We start from the raw sequence: 27,552 nt of genomic DNA, 5'->3' as shown, positions 1-27,552 counted from the left end.
TGAAACACTATGCGCCCGGCGGCAACAAAGTTAAAAACATATTTTTAGCATATAGGTCACAGTCAAGATCACAAGGTCATTGATCTTGGTGTCATTTGAAAGAGCTTAATTAGTGCAGTATGCATAACAAATGTGAAGTCTCTATCTTTCTCTTTCATTGTTCAAAAGTTATGATGATTGTTCAAAAAACTATTTTTAGCATATAGGACACAGTCAAGGTCACGAGGTCATTGTCCTTGGTGTCATTTGAAAGAGCTTAATTAGTGGAGTATGCATACCAAATATGAAGTCTCTATCTTTTATTGTTCAAAAGTTATGATGAATGTTAAAAAAAGCTATTTTTAGCATATAGGATGCAATCAAGGTCACGAGGTCATAAACCTTGGTGTCATTTGAAAGAGCTTAATTAGTGGAGTAAGCATAAAATATGAAGTCTTTATCTTTTACAGTTCAAAAGTTATAGCGAAGGTTAAAGTTTGCAGAAAAAATCTATTTTTAGCATATAGGTCACAGTCAAGGTCACAAGGTCATTGATCTTGGTGTCATTTGAAAGAGCTTACTTAGTGAAGTATGCATACCAAATATGAAGTCTCAACCATTCAGGGTTCAAAAGCTATACCAAAGGTTAAAGTTTGCAGACAAACAGACAAACAGATAAACAGACAAACAGACAGACAGACAGGACAAAAACAATATACGCCTCGGATCTTTCGATCCCGGCGCATAAAAATGTTTGGTTATGTCAGATATTGCCTAATATTTAGCTTCAATGAATTCTAAATTCATAATTTAAAAGTTCCTATGAAAATGAATCTTCATAAGACAATGTAATTTGACAAAAAGTAAAAGATTACCCAATATAAATCTGACAAAATGAGCTGTAAACTGGTCAAATTAACCAAATCAGACAGAAGGACATTACAGAAAGCTTTCTAAAGTCCACAGTTACATGTAAATAAAACTTGATTTTAAAACTAAATAAAACAACAAGTCTGTTATAAAAAAATTCTAGTATCACATATTTTAACAACTATGCCATTTAGCATCACAATAAAATAAAAATGCTTATGCTGTAAATAATCATATTAATTTATGTTCATCAAATTTTATGCAACAGAAAAAAAAAAAAAACTGTTGAAGGTCAAGTATAAATTTCTTATTCAATTTTCATTACATGTATTATTAAATAACTGAAAATTTGATCATATATTCAGGATAAGCTTGCGAATCCCTAAAAATCACAAACGTCCGGGGGGATTCTATGTCGTCCACCACCGAATCATAGCACGTAAGTGTGGATCCACCACTCTTGTTCTCTGGAGGGACGATAAGATTGGGGGACCCTTTTGTGAAGCTCCCTGTCAGAACTTGACAGAGGTACACCACCCTCTGTTTTCCTTCGGTCTGTGCGTCTGTCTGCTCTAGACTGTGGGCCAAGGACACATCAAAATACACACCCTGTCCAAGGCTCGTAGCTGTGTAAAGGAAAAATTGAATGAATTTTTTATTTTAAATACATGTATCTGCCCTAGTTTTCAGCTAAACAAAACTTGAATGAAACTATGCAATTACATAAAACATTTTCGTGAGATGAAGTGTTACATGCAAATTTTTATTTTCTTGCTAATGCTTGCTTGAAAAATAAAAAACCCCACTATTTAGCATAGTACATCAGAAGTTGTCTTACATTTTCTGTTACAGATGTTCCTGTTAAATCCTTCAGCATTGATAATAAATGTGCCATCTATATCCACTGTGTGCCATAGTTCTCTCTCTACTGGGGCCGAACTAGTCTGGGGCTGATTCTCCATGGATTCTTTTCTGGCTACATACTGCCTGTACAGGGTTTGGTTTTGTACTCTCTCAACCTGTTTTAACAGAACTCATATTAATAACTCATATTATTAACTCAAAATATTTGTTGTGGTCGTGTCTCTGCATTAAACTTTAAGTTCAAAAATATTACTTTCTCTGATGTATAATTCACAGCAGTAAATATGTTATGATATATATTATTTCCAGAATAACCATTGACACAAATAATTAAATATGAGTTGCGTCAAGCAAAAAGGGATCTTTGTGACAAAAAAAAATTATGTCTACAAAGATGTGACATATTTGGTATCAAAACATTCAGAAGGACTAGCTCTTTCAGAAACCATCAAAAACCAATTTTGGAAATTTTGTCCTGAAGGTCCCTTTTCGCTTGACGCAACTTATATATTAGTCCAATATACATGTATCCACTGGATATGATCTCTCTTTCTTGTAAAGAAAACCACATATTTATCAGTATGTATAAATGCCACGAAGCAAGCCAACAGTGGCTCTTCAATCAAATTGAAAAATAAAATGGCGTACATATTTGATCATTTATACAGACATAAATGAAATGTCTTTTTTTGTGAACTTAAATATTTGCTGGACAGACAGACTTGAAAGAGCTACTGTATTACATGTTCAGTGTACATGTATATTTGGTTGCCTTGATCTTTTAAACCTGATATTTATCTACCTATGTACTTACCACTACACTGGACCAGTTGATGCTGAACTTGTCCTGTGACTCAGTCTTGAGTTTACTCACAATCCTGGTGTATTCTGGTTTGTTTTTACCCAGCTGTATCGTAATCAGATTATCGTCCTCACTCATTTGGGACCAATTGGAGGGTAGAGCTGTGCTGGTTTTTCCTACAATTAACAAAACTAATCAATTTTTAAATGATACTAAAAAACAGACATATTTTTAAAGTTATTTTTAATTATGGAATCATTTTTAATGGAGGGGGGGGAGATAAAAGTTTTACTGATTTATGGAAACTTCATGTTGTACTTCATATATAATAAGAAGGTTTCACACTAATGCCCTGACAAAGTTATTGCTTAAACGGGGATGTAAATTTATGGGCAAGAGGGACCCATGAACATAAGGCCCTCATGCAAAATAATGATAACACAGCATTCAAAAAACAGATTTTATGATTATTTCATCTACCAAAGTATTTCAGGGACAAATACCCCAAAATTTTCATTTTCTTACTCTAAAAACATTTCATAATTTTTTTTAAAAAATTGTTTACACCTATAAGAAGTTTCAGAGATGAATTTATTTTTTCAAAAGTCTATGGATTGATGATAAAAAAAAAAAAACCTTCTGTTTTGGAAATGCGATCAAGTTGACAAGTTCCATAGCAATCACAAAGCGTCATCTTGGAAAAATCAGCAGTATACTGTTCATCTGCAATTGAAAACTTAATTCTCCTCTCCTGTCCCCTGTAGTTCTCTTCCAGCTTCATGTTGAGTTGTGGCGGGCATTCTACTTCTGTTCCGTCACTGCAGATCCTCCTCCACTTCACCATGGACAGGAAGTACTCGCGCTCTCGCTCCTCCTTCTGCTGCGTGCTGTGTTTCCGTAGCAACTTCTGAATGACTTCCTCCATTTCATACACGTCTGCTTTGAGTCCATGTAATTTGATGCGACCCACCCTAAGTTTTCCAAAGTCAATATGAACCCCAAGTTCCTTTGCTTTATTATTCAATTTTGTTTTCTGTAAAAGAGAAAAACGTGTAATAATGTCTCCAGGTGATGATATTCTTAGCAATATTGATAATTTGGATCAGGCGTGGGGGCCACAAAACTTTTACATGCTCACTTTCAATCTCACTTTTCCACTAATTAATTCCATAGGAAAAGCGAGACTGAGATAAAAAGTGAGCTCATCTACGTCTTATGGCCCCCAGGCCTGATCATTGTACACAAACTTCTTATAAGCTAGTGTTTCCTTACCTGCTTTTCTTTCAGGTCTTTCAGCAGCGGGTCATTGCTGTCCTTTCGTATATAATCCTCCTGATCAGCTTTGTCCAGAAAATTCTGGAAGGCTGACCTGAGCTGGTCCTCATTGTGTCCGTACAATGTCAGCTCCACCGAGCTCTCTGTCGGATCTCGTTTGTTCAGGGAATTCCCAAGTGTATACTCCATCTCGAAAGATGCTTTGTCTGAAGGATTGAAACCAGCAGATTGTTTAAAAGAAAACTGTTTAATTTGTGAAAACATTAAAAATGGGTCAGTTGTTGTCAGATGAAAATAGAATTTTTCATTAAAGAAAGTTATCATTAAATATCAAAACCTTACAGACAAATCAAATACTATGCACTTAACATTCTACCTGCAGGTTTTTTGAGTCTCTTCCATGCACGCCCCTGACTGTCACCTTCTACAACATTCTTGAAGTTATTTTTCAGCGCGGCAGTGAATGCCTCGACAACAAGAGTCTTGATGTCACAGAGGTGAACTTCCTGGATGACCGAGTCCTGATTCTCCAGGAAGTAGTCCCTAATGGTTTCCACAATCACCTGTGTGGCCTTCTCTCGAGGATAGTTAAACACCCCGGTACTGATGGCTGGAATGGCTATTGAACTACCAATGAAAACCATGAAAGGCTACAGCAAACAGTAAGAAACTTGTTTATAAAAAAGAATTCAAATTAAAAGTCCTAGTTACTTCCATGTTACCAAGTTTTACTGCATAAACCAAAATTTGTTGAAATTGGTGTAGCAGCTTTATATAAGGATTTGAAAATGTCAAAATAAAGTTGAAGGATGATGAGTAACAGATGATGTCAGACAAAAACAGACAGCAATAGGTCACCTCTGTGATGCTTACTGAAACTGGTTGTGTGGTTTGTCACACTCCTCCAGGCAGCTAAATATAACCTCGCGGAGAAGCTCCGCCTCCTGGTGGCCTCCGTCCTGCCAGACGGGACCCACGGCGTGGATAACTGCCTTACACTTTAATGACCCTGTCCCGGGACAACAGAAAATCTCCCCGTAACTCAGGGGTCCCGACTCCAGAATAAAATCCTGACAAAATTTACGCATCTTATCTCCACCTATAGCAAAAGTGAAATAATTAGTACAAAGTTATATATACATGTACATGCCCTATGACTCATTAGACAGACCTCTTTGCCCTATGAATTGTTAGACAAACCTCTTTGCCCTATGAATTGCTAGACAGACCTTTTTGCCCTATGACCAGGGCCAGCCCTCCCTCTAGCTTCAGGCGGTTGTCGGCAGCATTCACTATAACATCCACCTCCATGTCAGTTAGATCATGTTTGATGACTATTACCCTTCTTCCATAATTCAACTCACAAGATGCCATCTGAAGTCAGAGAATTATTATTTATCAGACTTATTTATGAGAGCAATAAAAATTCTAGATAATAATAATTTATTCTATTGTATTACATAAATTGAAAAAATAAAGATGTACTTAAAAAAAAGAAAAAAAAATGTACATGTGAAAAGGGGTCCACTGACCAGGATGCTCAGCTGAGTCACAATATCCTTTTCTAATTTCATCAGATTTTCCCCCTGCATATTCTAACGTACAAGTTTCATTGCATACAGTGCAGTATAATTATGTAAACTTAATGTATATAATTATATAAATGAAGTATTCTTCAGTGAGTACCTGATACATGTCATTTTCTTGTGATTTTTGTTTCTGGACTGGCACGTTAAAGCTCTCCTCAAGGTCCGCTGTGATGACACACTCGAATTCATGCTCTATGTAATCTGCCTTACATCTGGCACTGTCTGACATTAGATACTTCACCATGCTGGGGCGCTTCATAGTTTCCGTTACTCTCACGATTTTCTGAATCATGTTCATGACCTCTCTCTCTACCTCAGATAGCCCAGCCTCAACTGCTGTGACACAGACAGCTGAAGGAACACAGTTAATCTGCACGTGATATTTCTCTTTGAATTTTGACTCTATGGTTTGTACTTCATCCGAGCAGAACGTGTTGATATACCTTGACATGGCTGCAGGAACTCTCAAGGCTTCTCCAACCATGATATTCTCATTGAGAAATTTATCTATCAACTCCAGCACAATTTTCTCCACTTCTGACACAACTAAGGTTCTAATAACCAGGTTTTCCACATCTGGAATGACCTTGACTAAATTATCGTAGTCCTTCTGTATCTTTTCTACTTCAGATTTAAACTGTTTGGAGCCAAGAAGAGGTTTGTCAAAACTCGTCACTTTGCGTGGTGTCTCAATGATGAAGCTTTTAATGAATTGGGCCATGTTCACAGCTTTTTCATCCGTTTCAGCATTAACTTCAATGTATCGATCTTTTCTAACCTCATAAAATCCCTTCAAACCTCTTTCATTCATTTTCTCGGCTAAATAGCCACAAATCTTGGGGGATTCTAAAAATTCCAGCCTGTGTCTAGAGAACGGCCCGACTGGAACCCTACTTCTTTTGTGTAGAAGCTCCAACATTTCACATTTGGCTCTGTACACATCCGTTGGAAAGCCTACAAACTGAACTTCCAATTTGTCTTCATTAACATTTATCTGACAACGTGGGAACTCTGTCCGACATTTCTCAATGAAGTCCACCTCTTTCAAGACCTTTACGCTCAAAGGTTTTGACATAGAGAATACTTCTGTTATTTCATTTTTTATTTTCTCCAGTTTTTCATTGGCGCTCTTGATAAAACCTCTGAGTTTTTCCATAACCAAGGGGACACTTTCTCTCCATCCTATAACCTTGACCTCCAAAGAATCAAATTTCGGGAAAATAATGACAGATCCCTCAGCCTCTTTTTCAAATTCTCCCTTTTTCTCTTCTACCTCTGTCCAAACTTCCTTTAAAGGGTTTAAAGTTTCTACCACAATGCCATGGAAAAATTCTTCCATCTTTTTGTTGACTTTTTTATTCCATTTCCTGGCCTTTTGTCTGCATTCTTGAACATTGCCAGTAAGAGTGCAATGTAGGGAAATATATTTATATTTACCCTCAGTTCGAATATCTGCTGTAGCATACAGTGGTTCTAGCTGTGATTTTAATCTATTTTGTGCCTGAGGGGAAGAAGCAAGATAGGATAATTTCTCAGCATCCTTGGGATCAAAGATGAAGTCTGGGGGAGGATTAAAGGACATTTGCAGTTGTGAGTTGCGAGAAACTCCCATGCATTCATAGTACAATGAAACCTCCAGTTCCTGCCCATCAACACTATGGTAACGACTACAAACATCGCCAGCAACTGTAAACAAAAGAAAAAAATGACAAAAAACTGATAAGTACATGTATGACTAGTACCAAGAAAAATGCAGCTGTTATCCTTTAGTTCACTCATATGAAATTTTGCTTGTATACTGTCTATTAGAAAAAATATGATAAAAATGCACATACTTTCAACTTTTTTTGTTGCACAAAATTTTACAGAAAAAGCCATAATTTTACAATTTCTAAAAGAAATATCATTTTTTCTTAGTAAGAGTTGCCTCTCTTATCAGAGGGTCAATTTACCTTAAGGTCAAGATCTAGTAAATAACTTGAGACTAATTTTTTGGTGCTAGATCCATTATGACGTCATAATCAATTTCAACTTTCTTTTTCCCGTACTTTATGGCTTTAGCAGAATTATGTAGAAAATAGGGTATTTTCATGTCATTCAATTTGAACTCATATGACAAGAGGCCCATGGGCCACATCGCTCACCTGAGTACTGTAGCTTAGAAAAAGTAGAAATTGGTTTATTATTGAAAAGTTAAAATCCAAAAGTAATCCCATGATCAATCATGGATTTGCTATTCTTCAAAGAATTTTCCAATATATTTCTATGTAAAACTTTGGTCGGCCATTTTGGCCCCGCCCTACCCCCTGGGGTCATGATTTGAACAAATTTGAATCTACACTACCTGAGGATGCTTCCATATAAATATGATGAATAATGGCTTAAATTTGTCATTCTTGAGAAGAAGATTTTTAAAGAATTTTCCCATTAATTTCTATGTAAAACTTTGGTCGGCCATTTTGGCCCCGCCCCACCCCCGGGGGTCATGATTTGAACAAACTTGAATCTTCACTACCTGAGGATACTTCCATATAAATTTGATGAATTATGGCTTTGTGTGTTCTTGAGAAGAAGATTTTTAAAGAATTTTCCTATATATTTCTATGTAAAACTTTGGTATCTTAGGCCATTTTGTGTGCCGCCCTACCCCCGGGGGTCATTTTAAAGGAATTTGAACAAACTTGAATCTTCACTACCTGAGGATGCTTCCATATAAATTTGATGAATTATGGCTCTGTCATTCTTGAGAAGAAGATTTTTAAAGAATTTTCCTATATATTTTTATGTAAAACTTTGGTCAGCCATTTTGGCCCCGCCCTACCCCCGGGGGTCATGATTTGAACAAACTTGAATCTTCACTACCTTAGGATGCTTCCATATAAATTTGATGAATTATGGCTCTGTCATTCTTGAGAAGAAGATTTTTAAAGAATTTTCCTATATATTTCTATGTAAAACTTTGGTCGGCCATTTTGACCCCGTCCTACCCCTGGGGGTCATGATTTCAACAAACTTCAATCTACACTACCTGAGGATGTTACTCCACAAGTTTCATCTTTCCTGGCTTTGTCATTCTTGATAAGAAGATTTTTAAAGAATTTTCCAATATATTTCTATGTAAAACTTTGGTCGGCCATTTTGGCCCGCCCTACCCCCGGGGGTCATTATTTGAACAAACTTGAATCTACACTACCTGAGGATTTTACCCCATAAGTTTCATCTTTCCTGGCACAGTGGTTCTTGAGAAGAAGATTTTTAAAACATGCCACCAAATTTTCATTAATTCCCAATTATCTCCCCTTGAATGAGGGTGTGGCCCTTCATTTGTACAAACTTGAATCCCCTTCACCCAAGGATGCTTTGTGGCAAGTTTGGTTGAAATTGGCCCAGTGGTTCTTGAGAAGAAGTCGAAAATGTGAAAAGTTTACAGACAGACAGACAGATAGACGGACACACAAGGGTAACGGAAAACGATGGACGCCGGACAAAATGTGATCAGAAAAGCTCACTTGAGCCTTCGGCTCAGGTGAGCTAAAAAGTAAACTGGATATCTATATTAAATTTGATATTGATTTACAGAAGAGGCCATGAACATACTAATTACCGTTTTCTGAAAGACTGTAGGCAATCTGGATACATTTTCTTTGCTGAATACGAAAAAACTCCCATTTTCATGACTGGTTTTCTTAATTTTTCATTAAAAATTACATTTTAAAAACCAGTTTTTCATCTTGTTTATCTACAAATTATGCCCCGAAACACCTTATTTGACCAAGCTAAAGTTGTAAAGCATCAATGAAGGAATTTATTTCTCAAGTTTGATAAATCTGTAGGCACCTTTCATTTACTAGATCTTGACCTTAAGAAAGTGATCTAAACAAGAATATTTTGAGCACCACAGGTGTATTACCTGTAGGATTAGAGAACCACACAAGAAAAGAGTCCTCCCCCTGTTTTTGGATTTTGCTAATTTTGCCTCCATTTACACGATACTGGAAGTGCATGCCTAGACAATCTTCTGTCGTTGTGTCAAGGACGTTTCTAACTAGGACACTACCATTGACCTTGACATTCTCCACTGTCAGATGTTTTCCATCCAGAGTTTTAGTTCTGCACATCTCTTGGAGTTTCTTGATATCTGTGAATATCATTTTGATAAAAAACAAAAAAGTTCCAAACAGAAATAATGAAACCAAGTTTTTAGGCCTACCTAAACAAAGTGTGTGAAATTTTTAGCATCTGTGATTAGTAGTTGCTGAGAAAACTGTCACAAAAATTTGTTATGGACAGACACGTGCCAGAAAGATAAACAGACAGAGAGACACACAAGGGTAACACAGGGTAAAACAGAATATTCCCCTCTCCTTTAGAGCAGAGGTATAATTAATAAAGCAAGGGTTTTGCACTTCTGTACTTGACTGTCAAAGTATATATTTTGGACTTGACAGCCAGAAATAGACACTTTACAAAGAGAAAAATCCTCAACTTTAGTTGGTTTTTCAAGTAAAGGTAAATTTTAAATGAAAAGTGTTTTAACATTCAATTAAATTTTTAAACAGAGTACCTCTTTGATACATAAATAACCAATTCAATTTATTTATAGCACAGCAGAGCTCTTTAGTATACACACCTATATCTGAAGTGAATGTAACTACAGCCCTGGAGTCATCTTCCCCCCTCACAATATCACCCACTTTGGTACTGGCACGGTTAGACAGGTAGTTCTCCAGACCATCTTGTGTTGTCTTGGGATCAATTCCTAAGATTAAATATGTAAATAATTATACAAATTCTGTAGACATACTTTTTTCCACGGGGTCATAATTCCGCACAATCTCAATTTCCATTTAATCCGCAGGTTGAAATTTACACGAATTTCTCAGACTGTCACTATATGCCTTGAGTTTATATTAAGTAGGCTTGGACAAATTTTCGCAGAAAATTTGTGACAGTGTACATAGCGTAAATTAATACCACACGGAAAAAAGGACTTCTACAGTAAGTCAACATTTTTAAAATCTCACAAACAATATTTACAGAAAAAATTAATTTACAACAGTGTCTGAGTAAATTTGCAAAATGAAAGTTTTTTATTCAATTTTTTTTTTAGAATAGCTAAAGGAAGAAGGAATTGTGCACAAAAAAATTCTTACATTTGCAGATCTGATATAATTTTAAAAGTTAATATATATAACAGTAACTTGCCTTTTACTTGGATTTAAGTACACTACTACATTAATTTTTTAATTGAAGGGTTGATTAAATTTTTTTAAAATTTTCATACAAACATATATCATAAAAAAAAATTCAGACCTGTAACAAAGACTTTATTTTTGTAAAATTTGGGTTCTACATTCTTCTGGTCAAACTGCTTGACCTCCAACTTGACCCCATCCAAAACGTGGTCCCTCTTCTTCAGAATATTCTTGGCCACTGTGAAAATAGCAGAATCACATTAATCTAGGGTTGTTCTAGTACTAGCTGAGCTTTTTATTCTCACCATTTCATTAAAAGTTACTCTTTTATATTTTGCTCATTTGCACTTCTGCAATGAAATGCATATCAACAATTAAGCATCAGTGCTTTCAACAAAACAAGACTCATAAAATAAAATCCTAATGTTTAACTGACCATTCCTGTCTTTTAACTTGACATATGCCACACTTTTGTCTGCCGCCATACTGACAGGCAGACTGACACAATCGGAACTCCCACCACTCTTCTCATTCACAAAGTAATCCTCCAGAGTTTCCTCCCTTGTTTCTGGTTTGAACCCACTGACCTCTAGGGTCACTGTTAGGTTCTGTTCCGCTTCACTAGTCAGTTCAGGATCAGCGAGTCCACTCAGACTAAGTCTGCTGTCATCCATTGGGACATAGGGCTCTACTTTGATGTAGTTTGTTTTGAAAAGCAGTGGTTCACTTTGCAATAGTCTTGTTACGGCTGGAAGTAAGCAGAAAAGTGACAGTACAACTTTATGGCATTCGTTTACAATTGTTTCATGAAGAGTGTATTTGAAGACCCCAACATGGTTTTATGATGCTTAAGTTTTGCAATAAGTATATCCTGACAACAAAGACAAAATAATCAACTTTTAAGGAGACTGACCTGATTTAAAGTGGTAAGAGTATTACTTTGTATTTTATTGCATTACAAAAACTAACTTTATGTTGAACATGCTGTCTATTATCCTCTGTATGTTAACTTACTTCCCGGGTCCTGGAAGCTGACGATTGCCTCCCCTGACCGGCTGGTCAAGGTCACGTCCTTTACTGGTCCCCCTCCATGTTCCCTCCTCCTCTCAAAGTATTCCCTCAGTTCTGCATCCACTGCGTCGAGGGGCAGATTGCTCACCTTTATTGAGCGTGTGTAGCCCTCTGGTTCTAAAGGAGAAACAAGACTTCATTGAACAGAATTTTACAGAGATCCAGTAACTTAAGAATAGGAATTCTGCACAAACATTAAAACTTGGTTTAGAATAAACATGGATACAGTGAATTTATGGATATAGTGAAGTAAATTCACAAGTTTATATTAATATGTAGATTTGTGGACAGGTACCTTGTCCTATTCTATTACCATAAATAACATTTCTAGTTGAGTCCACATTTACCACTGAATTTTTTGTGCTGTTACTCAACTACAACTACAGTGAACATTGGTATTCAATGAAAAATGATGAAACTATGCTTAGTCTCTTCATCTCTGGTCAGTGGTTCTTTCTGATATGTCATGTCTCTGATGATTAACAGTTTAACATCAGTATCTCAAACAACATCTCACAGGCCATTGATATTTCAGTGATTTGTAAGTCACCAGCACATATACTGTAGTCCTTCAATAGTTACCCTTGATATGAAATTCCCAGATATCACAGAGTTTTTTCTCAGTCACATGGAGTTTGATGTATTGAGGTTTGTCTATATTTTCTAAAGAGTTTCACATTTTCAACTTTTAAACTACATTGGAACCTGCCTAATCTGACATTCACTCTGGAGACAAATTTAAATTAAACAGGGTGTCAGACTGTCCAGATAAAGAACGTAGAAAACAGTAACATGGGATTCAAAATAAGAGTTGTAATACACTGTGAAACAAGCCTGCACAGTTGTCAGCTAGATTACACAGTTTTCACTGATCACAAATAAGATGGCTCACCCACATCACTTCCTCTCTCAATGCTCATTTGAGAATGATACAATGCAGTTGTCTCCTCTTTAATTGGCTCTTCTGTGTCAGATCCTAAATCAAATGCTGCCTAAAAAAAGAAAAATATGGAATCAATCTTTTCATTGAGATTTTAAGTTCAGCAAGAAAAAACTGACTGCATAATATACGTGTACAGTTAAGCACAAAAATTAACCTCTACCTGGACTATCTGGGTTCCTGTTCTCTTCAGTGGAGTAGAAGTGGTCAAAGAAAAATCTTGTGTCCCAGGAACCATGGGAGAGTTTGGAGATATCCTTGTCAAGGAACTTTGGAATAGCTTTCTATTCTCTGCCAGAAATATATATATTCTTTAAATTTAACTTTTCAAAATATTATTCAATATTTGCACCTACAATATATCATATATGTTGTATCAGTATTTTAAATGGTAGACACATACTAAATCCGTCATTAAATCAACAGAAGGGGAAAGTTTTGAATTAAAGTACAAGTAAAATAAAAGTATTTTCATGTAAGCTTACCTCTCTCTGCCTCCAGTAATGACTCTATGTAAGCTTACCTTTCTCAGCCTCCAGTAATTTCTGATTTGATATATCCAGCTGTCTCTCCAGGTCTTTCATTCTCCTGAGTATGTTACGAATTTCACTTGCATGGTAACCTCCTGTAGGATCATATAAATGGCATCAAATCTCAGTAAAATATGAAATCTACATTTTTCCACTATGAAGGGTAATATTTACAATGAGAGAGAAAGTGAGAGAGAGAGAGAGAAACATTCAGACAACAATGTAGATAAATTACTGTAGATTCCTTAATATGCCTGTGGAATTAATTATCGCGTAATTTCGCGAGAAGCACCACACGCGAAATAAAATCACTCGCCTTTATTTTTATGGTGCTGAAATCTTTTGTAAAATCTCTTGAAAAACATCCAGTCGTGAATTATTATTCTCGTTATTTGACGTTGAAGAGTCCATTCGCGATAATACATGTACATTTAAGTACTCACAAAAAATAAGGAATCTACAGTACCATAGCAAGGGATCTCAATCTCCACGGTGTCTTTGATGATGATTTTGTCCACGTCTACAGCTCTTAGTAAGACCAGCTCGTGTTTATCAGCGCAGGGCAGCAGATCGACATAGGAAGTCGGCACCATAAGGGTCACCACCAAGCTGTTAGAGGGTTCGATCCCCGCCACAAATACATGCTCAGCTAAACACCCAATCAACTGTGCCACGGTCCGACGAACATGCTCCAGCTGTGGTCGCTGAAACGTGTCCAGACCCCCAGCCACATGGAACTTGATGAACTGATATCCATTTTCTGTCAGAATTTATAACAAGTACATTTACTCTCAGTACATAGATGATCCTATCAAGCTTAACTAGTGCTACATCTAAAAATCTATAGAAGGATTGATAATTAGTACTGCAAAATTTTCTTTTACAGTCTTTGTATGTTTCGGAAGAAAAATGTATCTTTGGTAAGTTGTATCTGGAAATAATTAGTCCATTTTGTTGGTACCTTAAAATTTGCCTTAATTAACTGAAAATACCCAAGTTAACCACTTTAAATATCATGTATTTTCTTGGATTTTTTATATTATTCCTGGTATTTAAAAAGAACAAACAACCCACATCTCTTCTGCTTCTCCTCAGGTGAGCTTAAAACATGCAAATAAAGGGGAAAAATAATTCAAAGATGGTATTGAAAAAAAACATACATCTTCAGTATCCTAATAATATCTCCAGTAAATACCCGGTACTCCTTCCATTGAGTAATTTCAAAAACTAACCTGGTGTTTCCTTTGGACAATAGAAATGAAGAATTTTTTCTGAAGACTTGGCAAATTCCACACATTTCCGATGTAGGTCACGGCGACCTATATTCCACAGACAAGCTTGTAAGAAGATTAAGTTCTCCCTGTTTAGATACAGTCTCTCCTTTAATACTGTAAAGTAATCCACAGCGGATTCAATGCTGGCCGAGGTCCGCCTGTGTAGTCCCCCATCACCTACAGACAGATTGTTCAAGAGAATCGGCAAAGAAATCAACATTTACTAAATAAGTGTACAGTTGTGGCTGCAATGAGAGGGGTGATAACACAGTCAGAAAAGTGTTTCAATGTTCCAAATCCTAGTGAAATATTCAAACATTTGCAGCTAGAACTAGATATCAAACTAAATTTGTCCATATGGCACAATGCATAAATAAATGCAAGATCAAGAACATTTCAGAATTTCAATTCACTATCATTAACTTACAAAAATGCATATGGTATCACAAGTTGCTTTCTTTAATCACCTGCTCTTGTATTCATATTGACAACTAAGTGGGCATTCTTATCAAAAATCTTAAGACAAACCATGAAGTAGAGCTTTAAGCTTGCGGAGATCCTCCTCTGTGACTTCATCTGCCAGTTTTTGTAGGAAGTTGTTGAGCTCGTAGTCTAGGGGAATCGGCATACAAATGGACTGCCACCCTAGGGAGGGGGGATGTCCAATGTCAACAATCTGACCTGCCACTATCAACAATTTACATTTGAGTTCATTTTCAGAAAATGCAGTAAATTATTAGCAGCAATGAAAATTTTCAATTTTTTGATGACTGCAGTGTATTACATCATGTACATAGGGATGGGTATTGCCAAAAAATTTTGTATCATGATATACTCGATTTTTCCCCAAAATATGACGATAATATCATGATATTTTACAAGCAAATTTTACAATGATTTTAAATGAATACCGGTTATGTCATTATTTTTCTTAAAAATATGCTAGAAAAAGAAAATTTCACTTTAAAAAAAAATTTATGTACATAAAATTAATCATGTTTGGATGCTAAGATGCCATTTTTTCACCTTCCACAACATTTTTTAATTAGATTTTCTGTAATTGTAAGTTGAAAGATTGAACAAATAAATGAATAATTTCTGGACTTTATAATATGTTACCTAAAATTCCTGTAATTTAGGTCTCTGTATCACTATACGTATCACACAATAAACCAGAAGTCTCTGTCGAGACTATAGCTCTACTGGTTTGTACTTAGAACAAAGGATGAGAAAAGAAGCCATTGCCATCAGACCAAAAAAACTGTAGGAGTAGCATTTTAAGGAATTTCAGACATTTCTATTTTTAGTAACAATGGCAACACCGTTCATTGAAATCAAAAACTGATGCACTATTTTATGTATTTTAGTGTAGTCTACTTGTGTTCTAAGTTATATTGAATTCAGATCAAAACTGTAGGAGGAGTAGCATTTTAAAGGAATTTCACAGAAAATTCTATTTTTAGTATTCATGGCAACACCGTTCATCGAAATCAAAACCGATGCACTATTCTATGTATTTTAGTGTAGTCTACTTGTGTGCTAAGTTATATTGAAATCCGATCAAAACTGTAGGAGGAGTAGCATTTTAAAGGAATTTCACAGAAAATTCTATTTTTAGTAACCATGGCAACACGGTTCATCGAAATCAAAACCGATGCACTATTCTATGTATTTTAGTGTAGTCTACTTGTGTGCTAAGTTATATTGAAATCAGATCAAAACTGTAGGAGGAGTAGCATTTTAAGGGAATTTCACAGAAAATTCTATTTTTAGTAACCATGGCAACACGGTTCATCGAAATCAAAACCAATGCACTATTTTATGTATCTTAATGTAGTGTACTTGTGTGCCAAGTTGTACTAGAATAAGATCAAAACTGTAGGAGGAGTAGCATTTTAAGGGAATTTCACAGAAAATTCTATTTTTAGTAACCATGGCAACATCATTCATCGAAATCAAAAACTGATGCTCTTTTTTATGTATCTTAGTGTAGTCTACTTGTGTGCCAAGTAATATTGAAATCAGATCAAAACTGTAGGAGGAGTAGCGTTCTAAAGGAATTTCACAGAAAATTCTATTTTTAGTAACCACGACAACATCATTCATTCAAATCAAAAACCTATGCACTATTTTATGTATCTTAGTGTAGTCTACTTGTGTGCCAAGTTATATTGAAATCAAACCAAAACTGTAGGAGGAGTAGCAATTTAAAGGAATTTCACAGAAAATTCTATTTTTAGTAACCATGGCAACACCGTTCATCGAAATCAAAAACCGATGCTCTAATTTATGTATCTTAGTGTAGTCTACTTGTGTGCCAAGTTATATTGAAAACAGACCAAAACTGTAGGAGGAGTAGCATTTTGAAAAATTGTTTACAGACAGACGGACAGACAGACAGATAGACAGACGGACGGACCCCGGACGCATTACTATCGCATAAGCTCTTCTGGTCTCTGACCAGTAGAGCTAAAAATCGCGATATACCGGTAAAATCGCACATCCCTAGTATTACATATGATTTCTGAATAAATTATGCAGCTAGGTTAGATAATCTGTGCCTACCATTTGGAGGAAAATACATTCATCCATTCATAATATCCAGTTATTGACTGCATGGGTATAAGGGAATATATGATTTGTTGGATCCAAATGTGAAAATGTTGCCCAAGGCCGCCGCCCAACGCAGCCTAGGCCTAATTAATCAAAGAGTAAAATCTTGATTTCGTGAAATTTTAAAACTGTCTCCAGGGCGATGAAACTTAATTTAGCTCACGATCTCAGTCTCGACTTTACTAAAGGAATACTAATATACTCGATTCTCATTATATCGCAGGTTTCACTGTATTGCGGTATATCGCAAAAATATGGTTACCTAGCCTATATTTTTTTAATTCATGGACAATTTGTATGTTGTCTGAATGTTTACCTTTTTGATGATTAAGAAGCATGGAACATCCTTTTGAAAATAAAAATATTCAAATAAAACGTAATTTTGAAGATTTCCAGTCCCGTTTTTATTAAATTTAGACCATTAAATGCATGTATAACCTAGTAAAATTATAATAAAGTTCACCTTTTAAAAGTCTTTCGTTTGTACAATTGTTTATTTTTTCATGTAAAATTACACCGTAAATTCAACAAATAAAAATTGAGGTCCATGCCACTTACGGGTGTTGCTAAAACGCGGAACGGAAAACGGAACGGAAAGCGGAACGGAACGGAAAACGGAAAATTTTTGTCAACCAAATAACATAGATTCGATATAAATCAGTTAAAAGAGCAATATTCTTGTTGTAAAAATCATTTCTGATAAAAATTTATTGTAAACTATTCATGAGTCATACACAACTTCCGTGGAAAAAATGGTACTGAAAGAAATTCGATCCCCCCACCCACACACACACGAAATAGGATTTTCATGTTTGGGCAAAGGACATTTCCCCCTTTTTTTGGTTTGTCAAATTTGTTGTATGTTGGAAAATTTTTACTGACCCCCCCCCCCCAATGTCAATATCTGTAAAGACAAAAATAACTATTTATGATATTCAGATTATGCACGCGCAGTGTCGAATTCTCGAATCATGAAAGGGGGAGTGGCAGTTTCGGGTCTATGTAGGGGCCCACAGTCACATTAAAAATTGATTTATTAAACCTTATGTATATTTTTGACACAAAAAGGGGGGCATACCTATTACCGATGAGTGGGAAAACAATCTCATTTTTACGGGGTCATTCATATACACCCCCCCCCCCAAAGATACACACATATGTACCGTAAACAAAATTTAACTTCATTGAATGACATGAAAGTTTTCCACTTTGTCTTTCCAGAATTTAAATATATAGAAAATGTCTCTATTTTGAATAAAATTTTAACAACCAGTGTGTGTATAAAACATGTTTCTTCGAGCTTGCCGTAAAGGTTTGCCCTAAACGTATTATCTTAATAATTTTTTTTTACATTTTATTTCTCTTTCATGGTTCATTTAGATATCAAATATTTGATCCCCCAGTCATAACCTTTTTACTACGGAAATGTTCGTTTAAGTTGACATCCTCACACTTTTTGTGAATGTAATTAATGTATGTTAGTGTAAGAAAAATAGTACTGAAAGATGTTGGAATTGGAACCTATCCCCCCTCCCGAATCAAACAATTGTTTTCTTTTTGTGTTTTATCCCCCCCTCCCGAATCAAACAATTGTTTCTTATTGTGTTTTTGCTTGTCAAATACTTTTCAAGTTCGTTTATCCCCCTTTTCAAATTCGATTCTAGGTGACTGCTATATGTTAGCTATTCTAGTAAAAACGAAACGGAGCATGATAAAATCAACTTGTATTTAATAGTGGGGGATCGAATATGTACAAAATATATCATTTATGATAAATTTTGTGTATTTTAAGTGATTTAATCCAAAATAATATATTCCGTTTTCCGTTCCGTTCTGCTTTCCGTTCCGTTTTCCGTTCCGCGTTTTAGCAACACCCTGCCACTTACAAGTTTCCATGTTTTAATTCCCATACCGCGATACAATGAGACTCTCCTATTTAGGAGGTAAATAAGACTTCCTGTTTTAAAAATAGACCACAAATTAAACGATGCAAGCTTGGAAAATAATTTGACACTAAAAAGTTAGGCCAAAGTTAGAATTATAAGTACCATTTGAAATAAATTGAAGTAAAATTTAGAAATTACACTTTTTATGCAAAAGAATGAAGTACCGCGATATAATGAGACACCAGTATATATATTGGGAAAGTGAGCTCGTCTAACCTTTATCTAAGACTATGGTCCCATAGGCTGATATGCAGTAATGCACTTTGCATAGTGCATGGTCCCTCTCAGGGCCTCTGCTTTAGATCAGAGACATGTTTAGATCTATGGCCAATTTGATAATATGAAAACAAGTTGAGAAAACTCAGATTTGTCATATCCATAAAATACTTACTTTTGTCACTATTGCAAATTATGTGAACTCCCCTACAGTACTGTTGCCCTGATGTATCTACATCTTTATACCGGAGGACACAAAAAGTTGAAATCGAAAGTAGAAAATTTGCGACATAGTAAAAGACCACAATAATTAAATAAAAATAGTCACAGTTATAGATTTAAAGCTTAATATAGGTCTCTGAATGTGCTTTCACTTAACATGCATTTTATCTAATTCCAACGCCTTTACCATATTTACGACATTTATCTGCCATATATGGATCTCGTTTCCGGTGTAAAAGGAGTTAAAGGAGCACGAGCTGAGCGACCAGAAAAACAAATTAATTATATGTTAAAAGACAACAAAAAATATTCAGAATGAATATCAGATGCGCAAAGGTAGGAATTCATTTTATGAAAAACTTGTTTTCTGGTCTCATTGAATTTAGTTGTGTAATAGTAAAGGAGAAATTAAAAAAAAAAAAATCAGTGGCTACCAACTACAATATTTGGCCACTGAGCCTAGTGCCGAGACCTAGTGCCACATTCCAATTTGTAGGTCTTCATACCCAAGGACATCGACCCAGGTGTCTCACTGGTAGATCCATCACTATAGTTAGAATCATCTGTAACGGGAAAGGAGAAAATGCTGCAGACCAGACCGGGATTCAAACCCTGGCCCACTGAAGCTCCAGTCAGGTGCTCTACCAACTGAGCTATCTGACCTCCGGCGATCAAACCCAGTGACCTCCACAATCTAAATGTGACTCAAGGACAATGAATTTACTTATTAAGCCCTCGCCATAATTAAATAAAATACATTTCATTTCATGTAGTACTAGCAGTATTAAAAAGTAATCTTATGCGTCAACGGTAAAACTCAGTTTGCGACTGTTGAATCAGCATTAACGGTGGCAAATACCAAATTAGAAGATAGTTGTTCCCTAATTATCACATGTCTTTGTTTTGATACATGGAAGGAATTCTATCCTTAAGCCAAGTCCATAGGACAAAATCATTTTGATGATAGAATGTTCTATCCACCTAAACGTTGGATCATATTTTACAAAATGCATGTATATATATACAAGGAAATGAATTTATTACTGACACTGAGGCATATTCCCATACCTGTCAACTCTCCCGAATTTATCGGGAGTCTACCGATTTTTTACCGTCCCTACCGACTGTCTACCGATTTTTTTTTAAACTGCCGTTTCTACCGATTTTGAAAAATTCCGGATTTTTTACCTACTTGGGTGCGTAAAATACCGACTAGTCAACACAAAAATGGAGGCTATGCAGTGTTTATATCGGTAGCTAATCTGTTTATTGCCACTGATAACAGGTAATCAACAAGGTGTCAACTGTGCTAGCAGATGTAATTGCAGTTGTAATTGCTCCTTATTCTCATTAAAAGTGTATATTATCAAAGACAGAGATGCCAGATGTGGAAATTTTTACAGAACGTGACGGTAAAGAACGATATGGAAGTACTTGATGCTTTGCTGCAAATAAGTTTACAAGTGCCTAAGACAAAACTATTACTCCATAAACAATACAGTGATCAGGAAAGGTGTGGCTACAGTACTCTATTATTAATTTAACAAGGAGAGGGAAACAATTTCATGGAAGCTAACATAAATGTTCAGAGTCAGCTGAAGATTTCCCAACAGATTTTGAGATTCAATGACTTAGTAAATCCTGCATCAACATCAGCATATAACAGCCCCCTTTAAATTTACAAAGCTAAACAGGGTATGCATTTCTAAATTAAAATGTAAAATGAGCACATTAGAACATTACTAAAATAAAGTATTATATTTAAAAATTTTAATATATTTTATGAGATTAAAAGAAAAAAAAAACCAGGGTATTTCATTCATACTATATTACACATTATTTTAAGAATATAAGCATGAAGTTTTGACATTTATTTCAATTTCAGATCTTTAAGTCAAGGATACAACTCATGTCCCTTAGACTTAGTGAGAAAAATCTATTCATCCATCTATTAAAAGCTTGAAACTCAGACTGTCTGCAGAACTTTATTAATTTTTCTAATTGCCAAGTTAAACTACAACATTTGCCATGAATATTATTTAAATGATGCTCTTATGGACTGGCAGAATAGATAGTGAACATAAAATTTTATAATTTCAAAATTAATTCACATTATACAAGTTTCTAAACAATGTATGAATAAACAGTAAATTTTATGAATTAATGATGGTGTTAATATTAATAATAAAGTTTTATCTTGTTGTTTATTTTTGTTCTATAAAACAGTGAAACGCGCGATGACTTTTTGTATTTGCAAATGGTCGTCGCGCATTTGCAAAAGGTCGTCGTGCGTTTTCTCCCCCGAAAAATTTTGGCCATGTTGACAGGTATGTATTCCTTGGTGGGTGGATTCAGAGACGCCTTAAAAGTATGGCAGGGTCATTACATGGGGTCAAATTTTTTCAAGGAAATATAAAAATCTATTGAATACTGCATGGCTAAAGCTACTCAGCTGAGCATTGTGGCCTGAGAGCCCAGTGATGAAGATTGATTTTTATTTCTGTTTATGTTTGTGTTTTTTAGCCGGAAGACTTGATGAATATGCAGCATTGTAATCTTTTATGTCTGCCTGAAAACTACCAAATGAAGTACTACTTTTACCATGGTCTATCATGGCCTCAGGTACAGTTTACATTTAAGTATTTGTTACCGCATATATTTTGATTGAATACTGTAACATTTTCAGTTTACAGTAAAACATGCTTATAAAGAAAAAAACAACTTTCCTTCATTATAAACGTAAAGTGTTACAACAGTTAACTTCGTCTAAATATTTTAGAAATAATCTCTTTGCTGAAAGCGTCAACTCATTGATTAAAAGAGTGTTAGTGCTCTATCAAAGTGTGTTGAATTTTTTTTAGATTTATTGTGTACCAAGCTTGAGCATGACAATCAGACATATGTTGGGGTTAAGCATTGTAGTTCATGAGTTTATGACCTTATACGTTTTCAAAAATGAAATTCAGGTCTTGAATGAGAGAAAAAAAATTATTCATTGACAAAAGGATTGATAACATTACGTAAAACAATTTTGTTTTGTCTCTGATTTCAGCTGTCTTATGTTGCAGAGGATGAAGATGGGAAAATAGTAGGATATGTTTTAGCTAAAATGTAAGTGAGCATTGTAACCAAGGGGCCTCTTGTTTTTTTTGCTGTTACTCCAGTGTTATTGTTACTGAGTTTGTTACTATAATTGTGGATAGGTGTTATTGTTAAATGCTACTTTGTTTGCTATTATCTGATTATTATGCATTTAATAATTACCATTTTTGTAGAGTGTAAATTTTATTCTTATGCTGTTACTTATGTTTGTGTACTGGCCTGTTTTACTGTTATTTGATTGCCTAAATGGTATTTTTGTTGTTTTACTAGTATTTTTGCTGTTATTTTTGTTGTTTTTCCCCACTGTCACTGGGCAATTTCAGTTAAACTTCGCAGCGAGTAGAGGATTCAAGATAATTACGAATTAATAAAAAATTAATGGCATCATGGAAATATTGTTGCTGCCATTGGTATTTTGATTGTTATTAGCTCACCTGAGCCGAAGGCTCAAGTGAGCTTTTCTGATCACATTTTGTCCGTCGTCCGTCCGTCTGTCTGTCCGTCTGTAAACTTTTCACATTTTTGACTTCTTCTCAAGAACCACTGGGCCAATTTTGACCAAACTTGGTACAAAGCATCCTTGGGTGAAGGGGAATTTAAATTGTTAAAATGAAGGGACATATCCCCTCGCAAGGGGAGATAATCAAGAAAAGACAAAAATAGGGTTGGGTCATTAAAAAATCTTCTTCTCAAGAACCACTGGGCCAGTAAAGCTGAAACTTATGTGGAAGCATCCTGGGGTAGTGTAGATTTTAAATTGTTCAAATAATGACCCCCGGGGGAAGGGCGGGGCCACAATGGGGAATCAAAGTTTTACATAGAAATATATAGGAAAAATCTTTGAAAATCTTCTTCTCAAGAACCACTGGGCCAGAAAAGCTGAAACTTATGTGGAAGCATCCTGGTATAGTGTAGATTCTAAATTGTTCACATCATGACCCCCGGGGGAAGGGCGGGGCCACAATGGGGAATCAAAGTTTTACATAGAAATATATAGGAAAAATCTTTGAAAATCTTCTTCTCAAGAACCACTGGGCCAGAAAAGCTGAAACTTGTGTGGAAGTATCCTGGTATAGTGTAGATTCTAAATTGTTCACATCATGACCCCCGGGGGAAGGGCGGGGCCACAATGGGGAATCAAAGTTTTACATAGAAATATATAGGAAAAATCTTTGAAAATCTTCTTCTCAAGAACCACTGGGCCAGAAAAGCTGAAACTTATGTGGAAGCATCCTGGTATAATGTAGATTCTAAATTGTTCAAATAATGACTCCCGGGGGAAGGGCGGGGCCACAATGGGGAATCAAAGTTTTATATAGAAATATATAGGAAAAATCTTTGAAAATCTTCTTCTCAAGAACCACTGGGCCAGAAAAGCTGAAACTTATGTGGAAGCATCCTGGTATAGTGTAGATTCTAAATTGTTCAAATCATGACCCCCGGGGGAAGGGCGGGGCCACAATGGGGAATCAAAGTTTTATATAGAAATATATAGGAAAAATCTTCTTCTCAAGAACCACTGGGCCAGAAAAAGTGAAGCTTATGTGGAAGCATTCTGGGCTAGTGTAAATTCTAAATTGTAGGAATCATGACCCCCGGGGGAAGGGTGGGCCATTATAGGGAATCAAAGTTTTACATAAAAATATATAGGAAAAATCTTTGAAAATGTTCTTCTCAAGAACCACTGGGCCAAAAAAGCTGAAACATATGTGCCCATGGAAGGATCATGGGGTAGTGTAGATTTCAAAATGTCTAAATTATGATCAGTGGGGTAGGGTGGGGATGCATTATGTATAGGAAGGGGGAAATCTGGTAAAGAACAGAATGGTCAAAGCTTCTCAGGTGAGCGATGTGGCCCATGGGCCTCTTGTTTTGATGTGTAACTGTTATTTTCGTATTTTTACTGTTATTTTGTTGTTGTAGGGAGGAGGATCCAGAAGATTCTGTTCCACATGGTCACATCACATCATTGGTTAGGATTTTGTTAATTGTATATTCATCAAATCTTTGTAGGAAGAGAATACTAAATTTTAGCTCACCTGAACTAAAGGCTCAAGTGAGCTTTACTGACTAAGGAGTGACCAGAATCTGTCTGTCAATTTTTGTTTTAAGTTGTCTGAATAATTTTCACATTTTTGACTTCCTTCTAGAACTACTGGTTCATATTCAAACTTGCCAAAAAGCCTTCTTGGTTGAATCAAGTTTGTACAAATGAAGGAACACCCCCTTTGTCACAATGAATAAGTGAAAATTGATGGGATCAATTACAGGTTTTACTCTCAAGACCACTGGGACAAAAAACATGAAACTTGACATGTGTAATATGTAGATTCAAATTTGTGTAAGACATAGCCCCATAAGGAAAGATTTTCATTTTTTGACAACAAAAGGGGATCTAAATTTTTACAATACAAAACAAATGAAAAAGAAGATGTGTTTGTGAAACACTGATGTCCCCGTATTACAGCTTATGCCGAGGATTGAATCGTGTCAAATGCATTTCAAACTCCAAATGTCAAGGTCAAACATGTTGGTACTCAAAGGAAGGTCTTGTCACAATGAATACATGACTGTGTGAAGTATGAAAGCCCTAGCTCCAACTGTTCAAAATTTATGACCAAAGTTAAAGTGTTGTTTTTATTTTATAAAAGTAAGTCAAACTTTAAGGTCAAGAGATAAAATTTGTTGATTCCCAAAGAAAGGTCTTGTCACAAGGAATACACCTGTGAAATACATGTATTAAACCCATAGCCCCACCCGCTTAAAAGTTATGGACAATGTTAAATTTTTTGCAGACAAATGGTGCTAGACAGACAGATGAACAGGACAAAAACTATATTTGAATCAAGTTTCCAAAAAGCAGATTGTGAAAATTTCATATAGGAAAAAATGCAAAAAGAATTTTTCTTTAAAAATTTCTAAAAATTACCATCATGATTTTCCAATTTAAAAAAGCAAGCCTCATTAGAAATGCAGATACAGTTGTATTTAGATCATGGTCCCAGATGGTAGGGTGTGAACACAATATGTATTATCAACTGAAAAATCATACGAATATCATAAAAATAAGACAGTCTTTAAAATCTTCTCGAAAAACAGCAAGGTCATCAGGTCAGCCTTGTGGTCTGTGAACGTTTTGTTGATTGCATATTATGTTCACTAATTTATTGTGTTCTGATATTAAAAAAAAAGTTTCAATATACATACACCACAGAAAATCCAAATTTGTAAGATCTATATTAACAGCTCATTCTGCACAAACTAATTATTAAGGTAATATATAAAGATACACTAAAAAGATAAGAAGAAAAAGGATAATGAAGTTTCTTTATTTTATCCAGGCAGTGAAGCGGTCACATCGACGACTTGGTCTAGCCCAGAAGTTGATGGACCAGGCGTCTCGGGGGATGATTGAGTGCTTTGATGCTCAATATGTGTCGCTTCATGTCAGAAAAAGTAATCGTGCAGCTCTACACCTCTACAAAAACACACTCAAGTTCTCGTAAGTCTCAGTCAAAGTACACATTAATTAATTGTGCCAGTTTTGTATCTTTAATATCATATGTCCAGATATCTAGAAAAAGGTCTCCAAGATGAACCAATGAAATGCACATGTAGTTTTATTAAATTCATTTTTCTTAATATGGTTATAATTCCTGTGTATATACATGTATGTTTCATACCACATCTTAAGTGGGTTTGCATTGTTTAGTAAGATATCTGTATTTCAGTGTTTTAATACATGTAATAGATATGATAACAAAGACCCATATACCTTAAACTGAATGAAAACTTGCATAAAACATTTAAAATAGACAGATTCAAAGACCTAATTCTTTTTTTAATTGTTGCCTTCTTCTCTTGAAGTCAAAAGTATGAAGTTGTGCACATATTTTATCATAATGTTTCAGAGTAAGTGAAATAGAACCAAAGTATTATGCAGATGGGGAAGACGCTTACGCAATGAGGAGGAATCTCTCAGAATTTCGAGAAAAGGTGAGTGCCATTCTCGCCTTATAACTGTTTATTGACTGGAAATTAATTTAGTTTAGATACATTTATTATGATTGATTTTTAAACTTTAATTATTTGCAGTATTGTCTAAAAGCTCAAGCTGAAGCAGGGCCATCTTCATGACAGCGGTGAGATAGGGAGGTGTCATTATTTTAAATTTGGACAGTGCTGACTTGGGATCATTATTTTTTATTTTCCATTTAATACTAGGGAAGATGTGATACAGAATGAGGATGAATCCAATTTCAGATTTTCATGTAGTGTGTCACTAGGAATATGAAATTCTGAACCTCACACTGACTGTCACTGACTTGACTGTTGATTCTGTTCAAGAATATACTTTTTTTGTCATTTTTATTTTCTTGAAAGCTTATAAAATATAATTGCCTGTAAGCTACTGTATTTGAATATGCATTTAGAAATTATGTTTGTGAGTACATTTATATGTATACATGCATGAATAAATATGCTCTGAAATAAAAAAAATTATTTGTAATTCTTGTAAAATTTTCACACTTATTCAATTTTTGTACACACACTGTGCAGTTATGAGACTACATCTTTAAGAAAAGAATGGTTCAAAGCATGTTTGTCAGATACTATGTTAATAGGATGAGAAAAAGTATCAATGGAGCCTGTACATTACAGCATTACCTTGAGTTAAACTGTGTCGATCCATATGACGTGATAACAGCTTGATGGGTGATGATGTCTAAAGGAGATCAAAGTTTTAAAAAGGAATAAATGTACACAGCAAAATTCTTTAAAATTCTTCATCTCCAGAACAACAAGGTCATGATATGTCTATTTAGATGCAGGTAGCATCCCCAAGGGTGTAGATTCATATCCCCCTGCCCCGCATACCCAACCCTCCTTACCCTTGGGTAGGGTGGGGCCAAGCAATGAAACATATTTTCATTGGAATTATACAAAGTCTTCTTCAGAGCAGCAAAGCCTTGATTAGTCATATACATGTCTGTATGGATCAAAGCATATCTGAGCATCTCTGTTTGGGTAGGGTTAATTCTCAATACATCTTAAAAAATCTGC

At 35.4% G+C, this 27,552-nt stretch overlaps 2 protein-coding genes across 2 annotated transcripts; one reads left to right on the top strand and one right to left on the bottom strand.

Annotated features, from left to right (window-relative positions):
• Positions 1–596: 596 nt before the first annotated feature.
• LOC134246741 (protein mono-ADP-ribosyltransferase PARP14-like) lies at positions 597–19,402 on the bottom strand. Its single transcript, XM_062729099.1, has 21 exons — positions 19,340–19,402; positions 14,918–15,076; positions 14,348–14,566; positions 13,582–13,875; positions 13,109–13,210; positions 12,749–12,876; positions 12,538–12,637; positions 11,589–11,762; positions 11,011–11,322; positions 10,693–10,812; positions 10,010–10,138; positions 9,290–9,517; positions 5,477–7,065; positions 5,020–5,164; positions 4,664–4,889; positions 4,167–4,417; positions 3,788–3,996; positions 3,152–3,548; positions 2,528–2,691; positions 1,688–1,868; positions 597–1,475 (listed from the first exon to the last, which is right to left on the bottom strand). Coding segments are annotated over exons 1-21 (5,421 nt in total). The 5' UTR covers positions 19,341–19,402; the 3' UTR covers positions 597–1,182.
• Positions 19,403–19,606: 204 nt separating this feature from the next.
• LOC134246724 (N-alpha-acetyltransferase 11-like) lies at positions 19,607–26,675 on the top strand. The gene is made up of 7 exons (XM_062729080.1): positions 19,607–19,722; positions 21,910–22,008; positions 22,439–22,497; positions 24,412–24,460; positions 25,830–25,990; positions 26,400–26,484; positions 26,584–26,675. The coding sequence occupies exons 1-7, from the start codon at positions 19,702–19,704 to the stop codon at positions 26,623–26,625; spliced, it is 516 nt and encodes a 171-aa protein (XP_062585064.1). The 5' UTR covers positions 19,607–19,701; the 3' UTR covers positions 26,626–26,675.
• The last annotated feature ends 877 nt before the right edge of the window (positions 26,676–27,552 follow it).

This window comes from Saccostrea cucullata, unplaced genomic scaffold (genome assembly GCF_032062105.1).
Source record: "Saccostrea cucullata isolate Sc308-1 unplaced genomic scaffold, CSIRO_AGI_Scuc_v1 ctg159, whole genome shotgun sequence".
Classification (NCBI taxonomy): domain Eukaryota; kingdom Metazoa; phylum Mollusca; class Bivalvia; order Ostreida; family Ostreidae; genus Saccostrea; species Saccostrea cuccullata.
Note: the sequence above shows the minus strand (reverse complement) of the source record. Positions and strands in the feature narration are given on the sequence as shown.